We start from the raw sequence: 23,475 nt of genomic DNA on the forward strand, positions 1-23,475 counted from the left end.
AAAAACGGAGGGGCAAAAATATCTGTTTTCCAAAATACCCTGCTACGTGTAAATGTAGCCCCAGAGAAGAGAAAAAAACACAGCCTTAGCATTTTCAGTGATTAAGACGTGTACGTTGAATGTAAGTAAGCTGAGTGTGCACAAATGTGTCTTTCCTACATTAAAAAGAAAGATTAATGATATTTTAGGCAATATGTGGTTCAGAGGGAGCTTTAATTAGTTATTTATAACCCCCCAGAGGCCAGATATGTAAAAGTCAGTGACAGCTGATGACTGATAATTGTGAAAGGCCATGAAAGTGGACATTTTGAATATATGAAGATATGAGATATATGGGGAATGTTGAAGTGAATGTGAACATATTTTCTAATCATGAATACAATAACAGGTCAGCGTGACACAAGACAGACACTTTTTACTGAAGTTGGTTTTGTACAGTGAAACAGAGAAGTTATCCTGCTTTAGTGTAACATTCATAGTGTTGTGAGCAATGCACAACTTGCTGGTGAAAGTACTGATGTAGATATTAATGTTCATGCACAAGTCTTATTCAGTACTTTGTAGTTACTCTTCTTTATTTCATATCACTTTGAATGATGAAACTTCCATCTTTTCCTTGACATCTGACATCTGCAGCCAGGTCAAATAATGGAAGCCCTGACTGAAAACTGCTGTAAGAGACAGATCATTTCACCATTCATTATTTCCTTACAGGTCTGTTTAAAGCTTTGTGTGCTGTAGCAAGGGAAGCAAAGGTCAAGACTTTAAAAAGGACTACAAACATTCACACAGACAAAAATTCAGAGATGTGCACAGAATACAGAACAGTAATAAGTGAATATATAGAGGAAAAGAGCCAGTCATTGAGATATAAGGATCCTACATTTATTAACAGACACACAATGAGTTGAAACACTGATCAAAGGGTTATCAGTGCACTGGTTCAACATACGGATGTACTGGTTTATGCACAGTACAGTGACAATGTTTACATATAACACGGACAGGAGATTCATCGTCAGTGTTGAACGAATCACTGGCATGACAGCATTTCAAATAATGACTCAAAAGAGCTTAGAATTAGTGAAATCACCTTGAAATATTTTTCCAGAAATGATCATTCTGAAAGCTGATCGAAACCAGCTGTAAAAGAAAGCATAGACAAATGGATTGAGCATTGAATTTGACCATCCGAGCCACTTAAATGCTGTAATCACAGGGACCGGTATTGTATAGTTACTCAAAGGGTTAAAGGTTATACAAAGAAAGAAAGGAGTCCAACAGATGAGAAAAATTCCCATAACAATAGCCAGAGTTTTGGTGGCCTTTCTCTCCATCTTACTGACAGTTGATCCAGACTTTGTGCTCTGACAGGTTGTTTTCTGAATGCTGTATGCCTGTCTCTGTGCCACCATCAAAATCTTTAGGTAAATACTAAACATTATTGTTGCTGGGAGGTAAAATCCAAAAGCTGTTGTGATGACTGCTGAACTTTGAAATAAAACACACTTCCTGTTAGATTGTCCATGGTTCACTCCCCAAATTGAGCTGGCAATTCCAAATAGAGCAGAAAAAGTCCAGCTCACCAAGATCATGATCGCAATAACATGGACATTTATTTTAGTTCTATACCTCAGAGGCTGACACACAGCATAATATCTGTCAACAGAAATGAAACACAAGTTCAAAATAGATGATGCACACAGAAAGATGTCAAAGCAACTTCGGATCTTACAGAGTAAATCTTGAAGATACCAACATGAGCGTACAGCCAGTATTGCACTAAAAGGCAACACATTAACACCAACAAGCAGGTCAGCCACAGCCAGAGAGAGGATGAGGTAGTTTGTCGGAGTGTGGAGCTGTTTGAAGTAAACAATGGAGGTTATTACAAGAAGGTTTCCACACATTATAAGAACAGATAAGAAGCCAATGAAAATACATAATAAATATGAAGAGGTGACAGCTGTAAAGTCAGACGCATTTGCTGATTCATTACAGAGATGTTTGTCTTCAACAACATCATCAGACCTGTTAACAAAGAATTTAGATTCCATGCCTTAGATGGTCATTAAGGCTCACATAATATTTGTAATAACATGTCTTAAATCAAGAAAATATAACACAACAGTATCCAGTTTCAAGTCATGAGAAATCTCAAGTTAATCTTAACGCTCTGTATGTTTAATACCATGGCTATTAATCCTGGCTTGTGCATCTGTAGTACTAACAGTCTTTGGTCTCCGTGCCACTGAGCACACATTATTTTTTATTTAAATTCATTATCGTGGGCTCATTTGCATATTATGTTAGAGGGAGGGAATTTTATGTTGGTCAGTAAGATGAGTTATCATACAACTCCTGGTGCATGTGTTTAATCTCCCATACGAAGACACAATTTTAAGTTACCTCTTGCAAATTAATTAGTCAAGAAACTCTAATAAATAAATTTGAGATTTCACATTCTAGTGACCATAAGTTTACCTAAATGCCCACGTCACCCTGGTCCATGATGCAGCATGAAAACCTTCCTGAAATAAGAAATACTTCCTGCTTTTCAAGGGTCAAAAGCAGCTTCATTCTCCATGTATGTGTACACATACATGGAATATGACTGTTCTTTGTTGCTGTGAATGTACTTACACTGAAATAGAATAATAAGACCAGGTCAAGAAAGCTAGAAGTAAGAAGACAATTCAGGTTTCTTCTTTGTAGTTTAGAGACATTTAGACAACAGTATAAACAACAACATCTTCAGCTTTTCATCTTTCTGGAGAAACGTAGAAGTGTAGCCCAAGGTGAGTCAATTCACTGTGACTCTTGGACTATACCTTGTATTTCACTGTACAACTCTGTGTTGCAGAATGCTAAATAAATTAACCTTCTACTACAGACAGGTCAAAAATTCTGGGCAGATTTCAAACAGCCCACAGATTTGGTCTTATAATGTATTATTTATAAGACCAAAGCAACTCCAAGCTGCTTTGGCATCGCAAAAGCAATTCTTCATGCAGGCCTGTGAGTCAAAGGAAAACATCACCAAAGCCAGCTACGAAGTGGCCATGTTAATAGCGAAACATGGCAAACTTTTGACTGAAGGTGTGTTTATCAAAGACTGTGTCATGACAATGGTGCAGAACATTTGCCCCAAGAAGAAGCAAGAATTTATGAATGTTTGCAACACTGTGGTACGGAGACTTGAGTACATATCGTCAGTTATTCAGAGACAACTGATTGACAGGGGAGTAGCTTGTGATTATTTCTCATTAGCCTGTGATGAAAGCACTGATGCATCTGACACTGCACAACTACTTATTTTTTAAGAGCAGTTGATGACAACATGAACGTGACAGAGGAGCTGCTTGACCTCAAAAGCCTTAAAGGCCAAAACATCTATTCGTTTCTGTTTGTGAACGTCACAGTCCCGCCCAGCACTTACCTGTGCTGCAGCTTTTCAGCCATGCTCCATACCTGTCCATCTGCACACTTAGCCTATTAAGCTCAGCAAGAGGGTATTTAACCCACGCGGTCATTCTTACTGGTTGCCAGATTGTCATTGCATCATGTCAGACTCTCCAGCGTTCTTTGCTGAACTGATCTTTGGTGTCCGATCTCACCTGTTCCTGACTACTCCTTCCGTCAAAGCCCTGTGTCTGCGGGTATGCAGACCTTACCGCCTTGTATCAAAGAGCATATTCCTCCTCCGAGAGTTCTGTGTGAAGTTTGCATGTTCTTCCCGTGCATGTGTGGGTTCTCTTGTCCCAAACAGAGTCCTGCACGGTGCACTTCGCAGCTTTGAAAGAAGTCATTGATAGGATAGGATATCGGTGCGCAAATGAAGAGTTATGCAACAGCTGTCATATCTCTTTCTGTGGAATTTAACAAATGCTTTTGGGACTTTGCAGTTATTGAAAAGGACATGTTGCTTTTTTCTTCTCCCTTCTCAGTGGACCCTGATAATGCTCCTCCACAGCTGCAGCTGGAGCTCATTGAGCTGCAGTGTGACGATGAGTGCCGTGGTGCCGCAGCGGAAAACACCAGGGGCCTCATGTACAAAGACTTGCGTGGATTTCCTACTGAGACATGGCGTACATTCAAATCCAGAAAACGTCATATGCACAAAAATATCCAGATGTATGAATCATTGAGTCACAAGAAGAAATCATTTGTGCAATAGGTGGCATAAATGATCGCCTATCAACTAATAGGTGTCCTCACAAATATTGGTGAATCAATAATTGCATTGGTGAATAAGTGAATTCTTCGTCCTTGCCTCTTTTACATGGTTGAATTCAAATGTTGCCAGGCCCGAATGGCCTCCTGGGTAGGATGCACATTCATGGGTCCAGCTTCTGGTTCATCTGGGGGGGGATATGCTGCTCTGGCAGTGGTATGGCGTGTCAGTGTGCCACATTGTGGAGGATGCCGAGCAACATCACAATGCAGCACACCTTCTCGGGACTGTACAGCAGCATACCCCCAGTCCTTTCCAGGAAGCGCCACCATCCCTTCAGCAGACCGATTGTCCTCCCAACGACTGACCGAGTGCGGGAATAGAGGTCATTGTACCTCCGCTCTTGGTCAGTCTGAGGGTTGGTAAGAGGGGTCATCAGCCAGCTCTTAAGTGGGTAGCCACGGTCGCCTGGGGTCAATTGAAACCAGACAAAGTGAACTGGATTTACAGCACACACCATTGTTGCAAATTAGTGCAGAAGTGTGCCGGGGAAAAGGTTAGGCCGTTTAACACATTTCTCACTTTACACACAGGGTTATTAACATGCGCCCTCTATCAGCCAGCCGCCCCTGTTGTTAACACATATGGATGACAGGAAATTGGTTGGGGCTGTGCTCTTGGATGTTACTGTAGCTTTAGATGTCATTAGCTATATTTACATGGACACAAATAATCGGAATAAAGGCCCAATCAGATTAAAAATGCTTCATGTAAACACCTCAATCGGAAGTTTCTGATCCGATACGGTCCATTTGGAAAGAAATTTCATTCCGAAAGAGAGAGGTGGTTTATGCCGATCATTATTCCAAATGGTGTCCATGTACACACCCATTCGGATCCTGTCTTCCTGGTTGGGGTAAAATTATCTCCACTGCGCACGTGTGCTACGTCAGCGTGTGCTATGTCAGCGTCAGCGTCAACATTAACAGACACTGCGCCAGAGGGGAGGAAAATAAAATGTAAGGGGCACAAAGAGTAAACGAGCCGAGGACGTGCAGACAACGCTGCGTTATACAAATACTGACAGCTGTACAACTGCTGTACCAGAAACATCCCAGACATGGGCAACATCATCATCTTCTACAGAATAGATCTTCATCTTCGTCAGCTCCATCCAAATCATGGAGGATTTTTTTTAGAATCCTTGAGAGTGTTTGCTATTTTCAATTTAGCAAGTGGAATTTCATTTTTGTTCTGACATGAAATACAGTGCTGAACTATAGTTATACCAGTTATAGCATTCATTTCTTAATGAATGCTATAACTTAATTTACTGTTATATGAACGCTCCTTGTAAATGTTGTTTCAAGGCCAATAAACAATGTTATAGGGTTAGGGGTTAGTTGCTATGTCGTCTGACATGTTGTGTTCTGGATGCTGTGTGCCCGTCTTTGCGCCACCTGGAAGATCTTCAAATAGATACATGACATTCACTGGGAGATAAAAAGATAAAATACATCCAAAAGTGGGGCTGCACAGTGGCGCAGCAGGTAGTGCGTGTGCCTCACAGCAAGAAGGTCGCAGGTCCGATTCCCGGGTCGGGCCTTTCTGTGTGAAGTTTGCGTGTTCTTCCCGTGCATGCGTGGGTTTTCTCCGGGCACTCCGACTTCCTCCCACAGACCAAAAACATGCTCATTAGGTTGATTGGTGACTCTAAATTGCCCCTAGGTGTGAGTGTGAGTCTGAATGGTTGTGTGTATGTGCCCTGTGATCGGCTGGCGACCGGTCCAGGGTGTACCCTGCCTCCTGCCCGTCGACAGCCGAGATAGTTTCCGGCCCCCCCGCGACCCCGAAAGGGATAAGCGGCATAGAAAATGGATGGATGGATGGATGGACATCCAAAAGTGGGCATTATCTGAATACAAATGAACAACTGCCCTCACATTTTTCTTTATGATATCCTTCAATCATCACAGCTCACTAAGATCATGACGGCAGCAACATGATCATTTATTTTAGTTGTATATCTCAGAGGCTGACGCACTGCATAGTATCTGTCAACTGAAATACAGCACAAGTATTGATGAATTGCTCAGTGTTACATCAAAACTTCCTCTTATTTTGCAAAGTAAACTCAGTGAACTCAGTGTTGCGAACATGAGTAAACTCATTGATAGGATTAAGCTCATATCTAACTGCTCAAATATTTCTTTAAGAAGAGAAAGACAGCTGATGAAGATGACGCTAGTCAGTAGTGATTTGTCGGTCGCGAATAGAATGAAAGAGCTGCACGTGATTGGTCAACTACATGATGTGTGGTGGCTTCAGTGTGTACACACTGAGCAGGAGGGGCAGGAGTGGGACACACACACACACACATGCTGGGAGGGTGAGAAAAATGACTGACCGCAGGAAATGCAGTAAAATTTGATATAAAGAATGTTTTGTACATTAGCAATTAATTTTACACATAATTTTACAGTATTTTGGTAATAATTTAAGCAACAAAAAATTTGAGGAACCACTTGGGAAGCGAAAGAGCCGGCTCTTTTATGAGAGAACCGGCTCTTTTAAAAGAGCTGGAATTCCCATCACTACTAGTCAGGTATCATTAGCTTTTTACTAACTCATAAATGATGATGGTTAGGTAAAAAAAATTGTGTCCACACTTGTCAGATGTGAGTGTGAATTATCTAACGTTAATGTTTAATGTAATCCTATAAGCAGGAGCAGACTGGGATAAGAAATCGGCCCTGGCATTTTGGACCAGACTGGCCCACCACATTTGATAACACACACCTTTTCAGTCTTTTCGGTCTCTTGAATGTGTATACCAACTGTGCAACTCTTTAAAACCATGTATCTTAAGCCAGGCAATGAGTTAATGGGAATCAGTGAGAGTGGACGCATTAAATACTTCCAAAAAGTTTAATTTATTAACACTACAAAAAAGTACTCTACCACTCCATCACAATAATGGATCTTTAAGCAGAATTCATCCTATTGGGTGTACTCATGTGTTTCAGGGAGGAAGAAAAAAAGAAAGAATAGAGATGAGAAATGATGGATCAGATGCTAACTCTTCCAAGAGTAGTACTCAATAAATTGTGAACTTACCCAGTCCAAAAGGTTGAATGTAGCTGAACTCCTGAATGAACTTTGAATTCTCTGTATGTATGTTTGAGAGAGAAAGAGAGAGAGAGATTTAATTATTGGTCAATCTTCAAGATAAAAATAGCAGTGTAGAAACTGAAAACTTAAGAGGAATGATGAAACATGAATGAGGGAGAGGGCTACATACACAATGTCTAAAAAATACCTGCGTATACAGGTATTAAAAACTAAGTAGAATACAAACTAACCTGGCCATAGAACATTAGCCAAAAATATGTTATTGACATTTTATCATTGTCAGATTTACCAAGGGGTTGGGTTGCTTTACTCACTACAAGTGCTCTGAAAGCAGTCCATCTACCGCAGGTTTTACTGCATGTCCCTGTTCAATGTCGCCACCACCACCACCGTCATCGGCCACGGGAGCTGATGAAGGCCTTGCCGTGGCAAACATATCAGAAATTTTTGCGCATTTCGCATCGTTGGTTCGAAGAGCCAGCTTCTTCTTGTCTCGCAGTTTCTCTGCACCTCCTTTCATTTTCTCTCCATTTTCTAACAGATTACGTTACCGACGTAAAAGAGAGGACGTGTTTCATGATATGATTGGGCGAGATGAGCCCCGTCACGTATCAGTGAGGAAAATAACCTATGGACCGCAGAACAGCGTTTGTCGAGGGCCGGTCAGTGGTTATGAACAAACTCTTGCGCTGACTTTTTTTTTTTTTTTTTTTTTTTTGCCAAATGCATTATGCCGGCAGGACCAAAGCGAAAGGGGTTGGTGTTTAACGATGTGATTGGGGCTGCACGGTGGCGCAGCAGGTAGTGCGGGTGCCTCACAGCAAGAAGGTTGCCGGTTCGATCCCCGGGTCAGGCGGGGCCTTTCTGTGTGAAGTTTGCATGTTCTTCCCGTGCATGCGTGGGTTCTCTCCGGGTACTCCGGCTTCCTCCCACAGACCAAAAACATGCTCATTAGGTTAATTGATGACTCTAAATTGTCCGTAGGTGTGAGTGTGAGTGTGAATGGTTGTCTGTCTTTGCATGTGGCCCTGCAACCGGCTGGCGACCGGCTCAGGGTGTACCCCGCCTCTCTCCCGTCATTGTAGCTGGGATAGGCTCCAGCCCCCCGCAACCCCGAAAGGGATAGGCGGTATAGATAATGGATGGATGGATGGATGTGATTGGGCCAGGCTAATGCCAATTGGGCTGTTGATCAACTGTCTGGTATTATGGGCCGGTCAGACCAATCTTTAAAATAAAAAGTAAAAAAACGGTGGCCGAGTGTCGGCCCAAATAGCACGTCGGCCCACCGGGAAAATGCCCGATATGCCAGATGGTCAGTCCGTCCCTGCCTATAAGACAACCAACATTAGACAGGGAGGAGCAGTGGAACAAAGTGAAGGAGAGCAGAGTACAGCAGGGGAAGAGCCGAATGAAGGAGCAGGAGAGCAAAGTGATGGTGCAGGAGAGAGAGATGAGAGTAGAGAAGAAAAACCTAAAGGGAAGCACAGGCTATCAGGCTGGGACCCTAAATGGGTTGAAAAAAATAGCCGGTTCCACTCATAGCTCTACCACACTGATAATGGTGAGTGTTGATTAACCTTTTTTTTCCTTTCTTTTTTTTTCCATAATATACATGTTCTGTAAAATAAATAAAAATAAGTGTACTCAGTGTATTTCCACTGTAAGAGCAATGATCAATAACAACCCAATCTCACTCCAAATTGTGTAATACCTACGTTTGTCCACAAGACAAAACGTAAACCCTTTACAAAAACGTAAACCCCTGAAATTGTAGCGGCAGTACGTTTTATCTGCCTAGTCTTTTCTACGGGCATACTTTAGGTCACGTGGCTGCCGAGTTTTAGGGCACGTGACTGCCGAGTTTCTCCCAGCGTGAACAAAAAACATGGCAGACATCCCTTCTATTTTCGGTGGAAATTGCTATATTTGAGGTAGCTTTTGGCTTTAGCTTTGTTTTGATAACTTTTCTAGCGACAAATGTACACTTTATTTTCATACTATCCATTCGGCTTGTGTATACGATCAGTAGCTTTTTCGTTTCGAGGTACATTTTTTCCGGTCTCTCTACGAAATTGTACGAAAAATACGTTTTTTGTTGTTGCTACGTTGGTAACTATGGACGCTATTAACAACGAACCGGTCGGTCAGGGACCGAGTTGCTGTTAAAACTGATTAGGCTACATTTGACCACAAATACGCCTCTATGCACTAAATAGTGACTTTTGTTTGATTTTCAAAACATAACGAAATCTTTTAAAAATAAGTTTTTTGTTGTTGCTACGCTGCTAGCTACTGACACTATTAACGACGAACCGGAAGGAAGTTGAGGTCGGTCACGGACCGAGTTGCTCTTAAACTGGTTAGGCTACATTTTTTGCGAGATCTCGCAATCTTTTAAGACCAGGGGCTTCATTTATAAAACTTGCTTACGCACAAAACGGGGCTTGAAAGTTGTGTACGCCACTTCCTACGCAAAGGTTGTGATTTATAAAAATAAACTTAGCGTGAGAATGTGCGCACTGGTACACCAACTTTGATGCTTGCGTACGAACATTTTGGAGACAGGGGGAACTGGCAGTGCAGATGATGAGGTGGTGAATTGAAGCCAGATTGATCTCATACATTTAATGTCATCACATATCAGACTTATGATGACCGTGTAATCATAAACACCCAGGTCTGCAGTGTTATAGATGAGTTCCTTTAGTGAGCCGTTAGGCCTACTACTGTATGCACAATGTTCATATATCATACTTCCATCTTCAAATGATACAGAGCGGTGGATGGCACTGATGGATTAGTATTAAATGTGACAAGGTGTGTAACAATCATTCAATTTGCTGAGTAAGCATATAAATAGTGCGGTGACACTCGTGCGTAATGCTGCACAATGGATGCGCTGGCACTGCTGGAAGATCATGCAAATGGTAGGATCAGGATGGAGAGAAGTTTTAGGGACCACGGAGATTTCCTGGCCCATGATGATGACTGGCTAATAAGCCGATTTAGATTCCCTAGAGTGGTGCTCTTGGATCTATGTGCTGAACTGGGCCCAGTGTTAGATAGTCCCACCCACAGGAACCGCGCCATCCCGTACCAAGGATCGATGCTATCTTGGTGTCCAGCGGTGAGGGCTCGGGTGTGCCCTTGCCCCCACCAGTAGCAGATGCGCTTCGACGGTGCCATGCCACTTTCTTCTTGGCCTCCACCTTCAAATCCGACCACTTCTTTTTAATTTCTGCCACAGAACACTCTGTGGCACTGGAACTATTCACTGCGGTGACGACGTGCAGCAACTCATTTTTTTTTTTTTTATTCGTGATGCCATTACTGTGACCACTAAACAAAATATCCTTTCTGGCCTCCACCTCACCCACAAGTACCTTGATTTCAGTCTCCGTAAAATTTCTTTTTCTTTTCTCTGCCATGATCAAACGTAAAATGCCATTGATCAGCAGGCATATTTATATGCAAAGACATTCATGAGGTACTTTGCATTGACCATTTAGGTGGAGTGTGATTTATAAAGGGAAAATTGTGTGCAGGTGTGAGTACACACGGTTTTATAAATCCGAATATTTTTTTGGCGTACGCCATTTTCAGCTTTTGGGCGTACGCACACTTTTAGTGTGGATTCTATGCAATGTTTTATAAATGAGGCCCCTGGAGTGCATACAAGCGTCAGGCCTAAACCACAACGCTAAGAAGTACGATGGATCCGCTTGAAGACGACAACACCTTATTTCTTGCTAATGTGCTCTTGGATGAATGCGAGGTAGGCAATGCTTTCAAGATATCTCCTTAAAATTTCTAAAACTAGAGCTGTCTTTTTTAACGTTAGGTGATAATGTGTATTAGGTAACACTGGCATGTCCCTTGATGTTTATTTTAAGGAGGCTCAATGTAAACAAACCGCAGGAGCGTCGAAAACGGGCTCAGAGAAATTTGTTTCAGTCGAGGAGGACGAGGAAGGGAACCCTCTCCCAAAAAGGCGTAGAACGGGGGAGGGGCGTTCATCCACAGGTGGGTTTTCTTCCCCAATACTTTTGCTGGTCACTTTGTTAAAATAATGGTGCTTGTTTTGGCTGAGCATATTGTTAATGCATGATTAAGTCATATATGTTTGTCTGTGTGGCGTGTGTGTATGTAGGTAGGGTCATAAAAGATCCTGTGCATGTGTGTGTGTGTGCATGCGCACGTGTGTGTTCCTATTGTTGTATATCCTCATGTAGTTTAATGTGGTGTTAGACTCTTTTTCAATTCAATTCAATTCAATTTTATTTGTATAGCGCCAAATCACAACAGAAGTTGCCTCAGGACACTTTCCATATAGAGCTGGTACAGACCAAGCTCTTTTATCTACAGAAAACCAACAATTCCCCCATGAGCAAGCACTTGGCGACAGTGGCGAGGAAAAACTTCCTTTTAACAGGCAGAAACCTCGAGCAGAACCAGACTCTGGGTGGGCGGCCATCTGCCTCGACCGGTTGGGTGAGAGAGGGAGAGCAAGAGAGGGAGAGTGAGACAGACAGACAGACAGACAGACAGACAGAAATGCAGTCAGAGAGAGAGAGAGAGAGAGAGAGAGAGGGAGAGAGAGAGAGAGAGAGACAGACGTGCAATCACAGTGACAGTGGATGTAATAATAGCAGTAGCAGTTGCAGTGGAGACTCCAGGGAAGGAGCTAAGTTAGTAACACGCCGTGGTAGGACATGAAAGCGTGCAGATGGAGAGGGACAGAAGGACAGAGGAGCTTGGTGTATCTTTGGAGGTCCCCCAACAGTCTAATCGTATAGCAGCATAACTAGGGGCTGGTCCAGGACAAACCTGAGCCAGCCCTAACTATAAGCTTTATCAAAAAGGAAAGTTTTAAGCCTACTCTTAAATGTAGAGACAGTGTCTGCCTCCCGGACAAAGACTGGAAGATGGTTCCACAGGAGAGGAGCTTGATAGCTTAATTCTCTGACTCCTGTTCTGCTTTTTGAGACTTTAGGAACCATAAGTAGACCTGCATTCTGGGAACGCAGTGTTCGAGTGGGGCAATAAGGTACTATGAGCTCTTTAAGATAAGAAGGTGCCTGGCCATTTATGGCTTTGTAAGTAAGGAGGAGAATTTTAAACTCTATTCTAAACTTTACAGGGAGCCAGTGCAGAGTGGCTAGTATTGGAGAAATATGATCTCTCTTGCTGGTTTTTGTCAGAACACGTGCTGCAGCGTTCTGGAGCAACTAGAGAATATTCAGCAACGAATTTGGGCAGCATGATAGTAAAGAATTGCAATAATCCAGCCTGGAAGTTATGAATGCATGGACTAGTTTTTCTGCATCATTTTGAGACAAAATATGGCTGATTTTTGCGATATTACGTAGGTGAAAAAAGGCTGTCCTTGAAATTTGTTTTACATGGGAGTGAAAGGACATGTCTTGGTCAAAGATAACTCCCAAATTCTTTACAGTGGTGCTGGAGGCCAGCGCAATGCCATCCATAACTGCTATGTCATCAGAAAGTGAATTTCTAAGATCTTTAGGGCCTACTACTATAACTTCAGTTTTGTCTGAGTTTAGCATCAAAATTGCAGGTCATCCAGGTCTTTATGTCATGAAGACATGCTTGTAGTCTAGTTAACTGACTGGTTGAGTGCTTCCTGATAATCTTACCTAAAGGAAGCATATATAAGGTGAATAGAATTGGTCCAAGCACAGAACCCTGCGGAACTCCATAGCTGACTTTAGTGAGCACAGAGGAGTCGTCATTAACGCGTACAAACTGAGAGCGATATGACAAGTAGGATTTAAACCAGCTTAGCGCAGTTCCTTTAATGCCAATGAAGTGTTCCAGTGTCTGCAATAGGATGCCATGATCAGTGGTGTCAAATGCAGCACTAAGATCCAATAAGACTAGTACAGAGACAAATCCTTTATTAGATGCAATTAGAGGGTCATTTGTAACTTTAACCAGTGCTGTCTCTGTGCTATGATGTACTCTAAATCCTGACTGGAAATCCTCAAATAAACTATTATTGTTTAGAAAGTTGCACAGCTGATTGGCAACTGCTTTCTCAAGAGTTTTTGAGAGAAAGGGAAGATTGGTTATCGCTCTATACGTAGTTGGCTAAAACCCCTGGATCAAGAGTAGGCTTTTTCAGTAGCGGTTTTATCACAGCTACTTTAAAGGACTGTGGTACGTAGACTGTTGATAAAGACAGATTGATCATGTCTAATACTGAAGAGTCAATTAGAAGTAATACTTCTTTAAACAGCTTAGTCGGGATAGGATCTAAAATACAGGTTGATGATTTTGATGATGAAATTATTGAAATTAGTTGGTGAAGGTTGACAGGAGTAAAACAGTCTAAAACTGCGACAGACTGAGAACCAGTTTCTACGGTTTCTGTGTTTGAAGACAAAACAGTACCTGTTGACGGCAGGAGCCGATTAATTCTGTCTCTAATAGTTAGAATTTTATCATTAAAGAAGCTCATGAAGTCATTACTGTTCAGAGCTAAAGGAATACATGGTTCAACAGAATGATGGCTCTCTGTCAGCCTGGCTACAGTGCTGAAGAGAAACCTGGGATTGTTCTTATTTTCCTCTATTAGTGCAGAGTAATAGGCTGCCCTGGCACTGCGGAGGGCTTTCCTGTATATTTTAAGACTGTCTTGCCAGGCGGACCGAAATTCTTCCAAATTGGTAGAACGCCATTTCCTTTCTATTTTCCGTGAAGTTTGCTTTAATTTGCGGGTTTGAGGAGTATACCATGGAGCTAACCTCCTCTGTTTAATTATCTTCTTTTTTAGGGGAGCAACAGAGTCAAGTGTCATACGCAATGAACCTGTAGCACGATTAACCAGGTAGTCAATCTGGGAGGGACTAATGTTAGCATAGGAATCCTTTGTTGTATTGAAACATAGCATTGAATTAAATACTGATGGGATCATATCCTTAAATTTAGCTACAGCACTATCAGACAGGAGTCTGGTATAAGAATTTTTGCCCACTGGCTGGTAGTCTGGTAATATGAATTCAAAAGTTATTAAATGATGGTCCGATAAAAGAGGATTCTGTGAGGAGACTATTAAGTCTTTGATTTCAATGCCATATGTCAAAACAAGGTCGAGGGTGTGGTTAAAACAGTGAGTCGGCTCATGTACATTCTAATGGAAGCCAACTGAGTCTAATACTGAGATAAATGCAGTGCTAAGGCTGTCATTATCAACGTCGACATGTACATTAAAGTAGAGTTAGGACCAGGAGAGCGGTATACTATAACAAATAAAACTGACTGCACTGTTTTCCATTTTTCATGGAATGAAATGATGAGGCTCTTTTTAACTTTTTTTACCCAAAAGCCCAACTATGGACAAGAGCTGGAAATTAGCAATAGCTAAACAGTCATGTAAAATGTTTGTTTTCCTTCCTTCCAAGAGTGCTTTTTGCCAGTAATGCTTCCCTGCTGCGACTGCTCTACTGGGCAAACAACCGTTTCTGCAGGAAAGCAAGTGTTGCTGATTGGAATGAATGGCACAGTTTTCTCCCTCATATTGTCTTTTAGATTACTCGTGTATTAAAGAAATTAATATTCTGTTGTTGTTTTTTTATATTTATATAGCTATATATATATTTTTTAGGACGGTACAATCTGTCCCTTCTCACTGTCAGAATGGTAAAATATGTGGAGACACCATGCAGAAATCATTCCTGGAATGGTCTTATGCAAAATTTGAGGTTGAGAGGCTGTCTCAGGTGCATCACTTTCAGTGCCCCGCATGCACACCCTCCATGTTGGCTGTTGCAGTGTATGGGAACCGCAAGCTTTACCACTTTAAGAGCCAACCGGGGTGTGTAAAATTCTTGTCCACTTATATTTTAGATTGCCATAGATGTAACCTTTGTAAGTTTAACCCCTATTTTGATTCTTTTAGACCTAATGGATTTTTTGAAGATTTTTTGAAGGCGTGTTTCTGGCCAAGGATGCTGAGGTGACCTTTGTCGACTACATCCATGGGTCAACACAACATGTAAAGTTTATTTCCATTTCTCCTTGTTTTATAAATGATCATAGCATACTTTCTGCATATCTTGTTATATTGTATTTACCCCATATAACATCATATTACCAATAGTTAAATCTTAATGTACAACACTTTGCTCAGTCTACATCTCTGTGTTTGTCTTCCTCTGTAATAGAATCCTGGGAAAGGGAGGTGTGGTACAGGCGAGTGGATGGCAGCACGAGAGTCCTCAAACAAGTCTGCGAGCAAAGTAGATGAGGAAGGTGTCGAGGTTGCTGTCTGCCATCATGGGATTTTGCTGAAGGGACTGAATATGTTCCGTGGAGAGATATTTGCATATCCCTTATATCTCCAGAAACAACTTGCTTCACAGAATGTGCAGTTCTTTTGCTCTGATGTGGTATGCAAATACTGGCCATATTTGCAGAGGGTTGTGGACCACTGTCCTGAGTTACAGGACCTGTTGAACATGCGTCCCTTTCTCTCCATTATGCATGCTAAAGCACATTCCTGAATGTGTGAGGTAATGACTGCCAATGGCTTTTATTTCTCATTATTACTGTTGGTCCTCTTCCAACCCCCTGTCTTCCAAATGGTAACATACAAATTTGTTGCAGTTGCAATGGGGAGGACGAAATCAAGAGGGAGCAGGAATAACGATAGGGGAGGAGATTGAACAGATGAACAGCTTCCTCTCTTGAGCAGCCATATGTTCCAAGTACATGTCAAAGGCTGGTAAGTATTTTTTAGATGCATCTGACTAATTAAGGTTTTGGTTTCCTTGCCTAATATGCATTGTGTGTTAAGTCCGCACAGACATCCTTACCATCCAGGCCAGTGGCTGGAACAAGCAGAAGGCAGAAAATCTTGACCGGACTTTGGCCAAACGATTCATCAAGGTAAAGAACAGACCGATGTTTTTCATGATGCACAGACTCAGCGATTTGTTACTCCAACATTGATTTTGACAGACTGTACAAAGGATTTCCGAGGCATCTGAGGACCTTAAGAAGCTGACTACAGAGTTGTCTATACAGTAGAGATACAGTCCAGCAATGGGTGTCGGATGCTCAGCAGTGGACTGCAGGTACTGTGAAAGACTGTCATTTTATGAACAATTCAAACAGTCATTTTTCTCAGTTTTTGTGAAAGTTTGTTGAAAAAGACTTGGATTATAAACTGATATTGGTGTGAATTGATTTTATAAATCTCTCCTCACAAGGAACAACCAGTCAAACTGACCTGGAGATTTCAGGGGAGAGGAGATTGGAAGTGTATTTAAAACCCCAAATTCCTAATAAAGTACACATGCTGAGAGACACTGGAGAAAAATTTACACAACTTTCTAGAAATCTAAGATAACTGATAAAACTTAATGTGATGAATTGCAGGTCATGGCGACATGGTAAAGAAAAAAAGGGTTTATGACAATGTAATGCTGCTGACCAGACTGGAAGAAGAGGAGGTCATTGTGGTTCGTGAAGTCAAGCAGCACTGGGAGTACTTGAGTATGGTTGGAATGATGGAAGAGATTTCCTCCCAGCTTTCTTAAGGGATCACCCAGCAAAGTAAGTAAAATATTTTTGGCAATTTGCATGGATGTCCAGAGCTTGTAGCATTAATTTGTTTTCCTTTAATGTCATTGTCAGGCAGCACTGAGGCATTGACGGAGAGAGAACGTGAGGGGCTACTCTATCTGCTGAGGAAGAGATTGTCTGCAGTTAAGTTTGGGATTGCAAGCATTGTCTCTGGATGACTCCTCCACTGATGATGAGGAAAACTTGGACAGCAGCTCCTCCTCTGATGAAGAACTTTGACCTCCCCCAAAAGCAGTCACCCCAGCACCCAAAGATGCAGACATTCCAGTGCCCTCTAGCTGTTCTTTTCCATAGCCCCAGCTGACTTTTTCCTGCAGTGGTTCAGTAAGTGGATGCATGGTTAACACACTGTGCAGGGATGGCCAAAACTGTAATAGTGATGCCTGTATGTAAAAAGTAATGTAGAAATTGTACTTTGATTATTGTGCGATATGAAAAATAAATTCCTTGCAATTGAAATTCTGTGGATTTTTTTTCTGCACTACACTATTAAATTGCTAAATAGAATGGATTTGGCCAATCAGATGCTGATGCTGTTGATGTAAATTATGAGTCATTATTTCAAAATATGTTGATGCATAGGTGGTCACTTAAATTGGGCTTTTCACATAACCTCACCCAAAACATTTAATAGCGCTAGCACCTGTGTTGAAATCACTTCACTTTTTTAGATTTGTGTAAAAGACCAAATTAATAATATGATGAATGAGGCAGATGTTTGTGCTGGGAGGCTGAAATTTACAGTGATTGTTGAAAATGATGCCCAGAACACACATGAAGTTTCAAGTTATTTACACAAACTTATAAAAAAAACATGGGCCTATACACTTGAATGAGAGCCCAGTTAGTGAGACTTGAAACAGGTATTGGTGACAGGGCTCTGCAACTAGAACACCTATTCCAAGCTTCAAGTCCCTTCCATACTTGTCTCCAGAGATATGGCAGAAATGAAAATGCGTAAATGCACTTCCATTATGAAAATTTGCTGCAGTCTTTTGAGCTTGTGTTTCAGCTCTGTAACTTCTAGGCGGCTGAAAATTTCAGAATCAGTCCTCCTACAGACACTGATCATTGGTGTAACTTTTGGTGGCTCTAGCTCAAATGGAAACCAAAGAACCAGGGCCCGGCTTTGAAGAGCCACACATTAGGGTTAGGGTTAGGGTTATTGGGTTCTCTGGGACAGAGATGGCTGAAATTCACAACAAATGCTCCTTTTGGGCCTTAAATTATGTGTGTAAAATGTGGTGTATGTAGCCCAAATAAAATATCAAAACCTGGATTGATCATCAATACTGCTCACAAGGGCTCTAAGAGTGCACAAGTCACAGACCCTGATTTTCCCCAGTTTCACAAGGAGGTACAAATTTTTCCTTTAACCCTTGGAGGCCCCTTTAATAACATACCTAAGTTCCCACACCATGTCCATTTTAGTCACTGAGGGAGAGTATGATGATTTTTTTTAATTTTTTAATTTTTTTTAATTTTTTTTTTTTTAATTTTGGTTATTAACTCCAGTCCTCATCATGCATAGCAAATGTGACTTCATTTTCATAATTTTAACCCTCTAAATGCCAGTTTATTCACATAGTACTACATTGTAGTATTACACAAAAATGAAGTATTTTCAATTTGATGAATGCCAAGTGGATTTTTGTTTTTTGTGGATATTCAGTCTGGGACATGTCAATGATTAGCAGCAACACTGATTTTGATAAATTATTAATTTTTGTGCAGTTACAAAAAATACCAAAAAATCACCAGTTCACTCCTAGGGACCGTTTCGGTCATAGACTCATATATGATAAAAGCATGAAACATGAATATGCAATACAATAATTTTATTAACATTTTGAACTAATCAATTATAACAACAAACAAAATAACAACAAATATACATATATACAACTATAGATACAACTTCAAATTAACATTTCATTCAAACTAACTCACAAAACATGGAACTAAATGAGATAATCAATCATAACAGCAAACTAAATAGCAACAAATATACATATACAACTATATATACAACTTCAAATTAACTTTTCATTCAAATTAACTTTAACAAACATGGAACGAAATGAGATAATCAATCATAACAGCAAACCAAATTGGAACAAATATACAAATATATACAGTTTCATTTACCCAGAGTCTTACTGGTAGCAGGTGCTGCAAACCATAGTGGTGTGGGCTCTGCAGATGTAGTGTCCACACTTAGCGCATGTGTTCTGTACCCCTGCAGTGCAGTGCGTGCACCGTCGCCGCGGGCGGCCTTTGCTGGCGGCCCATCACTCTCCTCCCCCTGCCCCCTACATGCTGCAGCCAGCAGCGCAACAGCGCTCGGATTTCGAGGCAAGCGTTGTCGCTGCTCCAGCAGGGGGCTCACCATCGCTCTCCCCAGCTCCTCCAGAAAAACCCGCCGCTTGTGAGTGCTTCCCTCTCTCCACAGCGGATCGACTTCTCTCCATAGGACGAAGGCGTACGCTGACACGTCCAGGATGTTGTAAAAGAGCTTCAGCGGCCACCTCCGGGTTATGCGCCGGCAGCTGTAGGCGGTGACAACCTGATGGAGGAGGGAAAAATAAATAAATAAATAATACATATTCTTCTTCATCATACTCTAATAAATCATTCTTTCTTTCAAATGATGCAAGAAATGGGCTACCAAATAGGAATAATAAAATAGGAATAATAAACATTTCGGCTTTTTCTGCTACGGACAGACGGCTCGGGTCTGCCCGGCTCGAGAGCCTCTAATGCCCGCATAACACTCCATCCTTCCCCCGGAAGCTCCAGTACAGCAATAATAATATAAATCATGCAAGAATAATTTGAAATAATAATAGAAGCCTACCTTATCAAGGTTGTCGACACCGCCTTTGTTGTGGTTATAGTCCATTATTATTTTTGGTTTTCTGTGGTATTTATCGCTGACTGCCGCCTCCCGACGTTTTTCCCCCTCCTCGGCACGTACGAGACGGCCGTGTGTGTCGCCGTGAAGGCGAAGAGGGAGGAGAGGACGGGCCGCTGCTTGAGGTCCAGAAGCTTCGGGGGCAGCTCAGGCTTGTTGCGCCGGATTGTGCCCACCATGGTGATCTTCCTCCTGAGCAGCTCTTGACCCAGACTGTATGAGGTGAAAAAATTGTCACAGGTGACGGTGTGCCCCTCCAGCCCGTCCACCATCTCCAGCACAACCCTCTTCCCCTGGCTGACCTCACGGGGGGCTCCCTCCTCCTTCCCCGTATACACCGACACTCGCCATGCATAGGACGTCCGGGCATCGCCGCAGACCCAAACTTTTATTCCGTAGCCGGCCGGCTTGCTGGCTATGTACTGTCTGAAGCGGCAGTGGCCTCTGAATGGGACCAGCTGCTCATCGACGCAGAGCTCCACTCCCGGGTTGAACAGTTGTTGCAGCCGCGGTTCCCACCTCTCCCACACCGGCCAAATAGCAGCCAACTTGCCCCCCCTGTGCCGTCTCAGCCTCGTCAGTTTGTCATCAAATCTCATGGCCGCGGCGATCTTTTCAAACATTCTCCTCGACATTGTGGCCGTGAATACGGCTCTGCCACTGCCACTGCCACTCTGTCGCAGCGCGGGCTTCGTTCTGCGGCTTCGACGATGTGCGGGCGGTGCGCTGCCTGGAGCGGCCAGGTTGAGTGGCTCTGGAAGGGCCAGCGACCATTTCCACGGCCTGTTGGAGGGTGTAGGTTTCCTGTCGTCTTTTCATATCGTCTTCTTATTTCTCACAGATTTGCAGAAATGTACAATTCTAGCCCTGGCTGAATTTATAACTTTATTAGCAGATGCACCTGCATAAACAATTTGAGGCGTTTGGCTGTCTTGTTTACTTTTTGCAGTGCAGGGATTTGCTGCTTGTTGGCTCCAAAACTTTTATTATGATGCAAACATGGTTGCAAAGGTCATATTGATGTAAGGGATTTTTACTCACTTTTTGATCTTTTCATTTCAAATACATATATCAAAGCGCTACCGCTGTCACTCTCCCTCACCAGCTCTCCTGCTGTGCCAGGTGTTCGCCACGCCAATCTGCTCAGCAACGTAACACCTGGCCACCTGACCCTGATTATCGGCGAAACAGTTTGCTGTTTTGCAAACTAAACCACCCCTGAAGCCTGTGCTGGCTCCGATCAAAGACTCCCAAAAAATACCAGCAACGAAACACAGCCCTGGCTGTGTTTCGTTGCTGGTAGCATATGATTTTACAGACCACATTTCTCTTGCACGCACGCGCGCGCGCGCGCGCACACACACACACACACACACACACACACACACACACACACACACACACACACACACACACACACACACACACACACTAATGCTCATACACACCAGACTCGGACATCCATAGCAAATAGTTTCAGTTTTATTCCCATGTCTGCCGTTACTGTTATATCCCATTATTTCAAATGCGACTTTTATCCCTCACAAGGCCTCCCTGCAAAACATGGGTAGAGGGCGACATCTAGTGGATCGTCGTTTTCGGTGAAATTTTGAGTCTCCTGAGGCAGGGATGCAGAGGAATTACCAGGATTTCACATTTCTGTATTGCAATGGCAGTAGAATGAAAATACGTGGTTTTAATGATAGTTAATGGGACCAAAATGGTCAAACTGGGTTTGGAAGTGGCTATCTTGCCTACACAGTGTAAAATTTGGCACACTTTTCAAGCTGGAATTCCAAAATTCATTAAAAATGCACAATCTCTACCAAATTTCATCATCTCAGCACAAGAAATGCCAAAATCTGAGCAAAAAATCAAATTTTAAATCCCAAAAAAGCCCCAAGGGCCTCCGAGGGTTAAATATAGGAAGTTGAAATTTTAATATGCTGTTCTGCCCTCCCTATGGATTACATCTGTGGTGGTTTGACCCCCCTAAGTCCTTTCTGCAGCCCGTACAGGGCGTGGCAATGTCCGACCGAGACAATCAATTAAGCATCATAACTTGGTCAAATTTGCTCCAAATAAGATGAGATTTCTGGGGTGTATTCATACCTCTGCCAGAAATTAAAATTTAAAATTTGGAAGCCCCACCTCCTTCCTGAAACTACTTACTGTTTGGGAGAGGCTTATGAAATGATTCCACCAGATTATGATTTCATAATTTTCAGAGGCCTCACAGTTCAAGTTTCAGGTCTGTATCTACTGTAGAGGCCAAATGAGAGCAAAAGAGCAACGGGGTGAAAAGGGCCAACAGGCTTCATGTCGCAGCTAGGCCTCAAACCCTTAAGTGAGCTCTTTGGAGCGCCTTTAAAGGATTGTCTGACGCCAATCTTGTTGTGTGTGTGTGTGTGTGTGTGTGTGTGTGTGTGTGTGTGTGTGTGTGTGTGTGTGTGTGTGTGTGTGTGTGCCATGTATTCCTGATGCTGTGGGGACATAAATCTGTTGACACAGTCATTTGGGGACAAAGGGCAAGTCCCCACAATGTAAATCATTACATTTCAGGGAGTAGACTGGAGTTAAGGTTGAGTTAATTGTGTTTTGTGATCATACCTCTGATAATAAGAGGTGAAACTTGGCCTTCCTGTACCATGTTTTGTAACCATGAAATGCTTGTCCACCAATTATTTTGCAAGGAAAACAGGCAAATATTACAGGATAAGAAACAAACCTAAAAATACAGAAAGCAAAAAGCTAGAAGAATTTTAAACAGTACTCTAACTCTATATGTGGCACTATGGTGGTCTTTGACTGAGTGTAGTTATTGTTTGTCTTTACAATGACAAGAAATGGTGACAGTGGGATCATAAAAATATCCAGAAAAATAAATTCAACTCAAAAAGAGTCATAATCTGCTCTTGATAGGATATTTGATTTTCTTTATGCATATTTGAACTTGAATGTCCCAGACAACATCCATCCATCCATCCATTGTCTATCCATCCATCATCCACAGCCTATCCCAGCTGTCATTGGGCGAAAGGCGGGGTACAACCTGAAAAGGTCACCAGTCGATCACAGGGCAACATACACAGACAAACAATCATTCACGCTCACACTCACACCTAAGGACAGTTTTAGAGTCACCAATTAACATAACGAGCATGTTTTTGGTCTGTGGGAGGAAGCCGGAGTGCCTGGAGAGAACCCACACATCCACAGGAAGAACATGCAAACGTCACACAGAAAGGCCACACCCGACCCGGGGATCGAACCGGCAACCTTCTTGCTGTGAGACATGCGCACTACCTGCTATTGTAACTATTGTTACTATTGTAAGACAAGTGCCTTTATAAGATTACATAATCTAACCAGACTCTCACAGGCAGTCTTTCATGTCTGACTGGAGTCACTTAAAAATTACTCTTCATTTCAAATATATACAGTCAAATTCTGCAAAAACTTCTTGCAGCATCATGTGTTTAATGCATGGTGTGCAATAATCCCAGATATTTGCAGTTAACTCATATCATATAAAGAGTTGATAAAACTTATTGGGCAATTTTCCATTTGAAATGAAAGTTTTATATTGAAATGAAACATAAATATCTGAAGGCAAGGTACAGTGTAAAATACAGTGTCAGTA

General features: G+C 42.2%; 1 protein-coding gene and 1 pseudogene across 1 annotated transcript; both read right to left on the reverse strand.

Annotated features, from left to right (window-relative positions):
• Window positions 1-1,064: 1,064 nt before the first annotated feature.
• On the reverse strand, window positions 1,065-2,057 carry LOC139347846 (trace amine-associated receptor 1-like). Its single transcript, XM_070987667.1, has one exon. It carries the CDS (start codon window positions 2,055-2,057, stop codon window positions 1,065-1,067), a length of 993 nt encoding a protein of 330 aa, XP_070843768.1.
• Window positions 2,058-19,058: 17,001 nt separating this feature from the next.
• On the reverse strand, window positions 19,059-23,129 carry LOC139348065 (piggyBac transposable element-derived protein 4-like; annotated as a pseudogene).
• Between the last annotated feature and the right edge of the window lie 346 nt (window positions 23,130-23,475).

This window comes from Chaetodon trifascialis, chromosome 19, assembly GCF_039877785.1.
Source record: "Chaetodon trifascialis isolate fChaTrf1 chromosome 19, fChaTrf1.hap1, whole genome shotgun sequence".
Lineage (NCBI taxonomy): Eukaryota > Metazoa > Chordata > Actinopteri > Chaetodontiformes > Chaetodontidae > Chaetodon > Chaetodon trifascialis.

Bases quoted from the DNA above. Each gene is read 5' to 3' on its own strand.
- LOC139347846 (XM_070987667.1), bottom strand. From the start codon at position 2,057: ATGGAATCTAAATTCTTTGTTAACAGGTCTGATGATGTTGTTGAAGAC.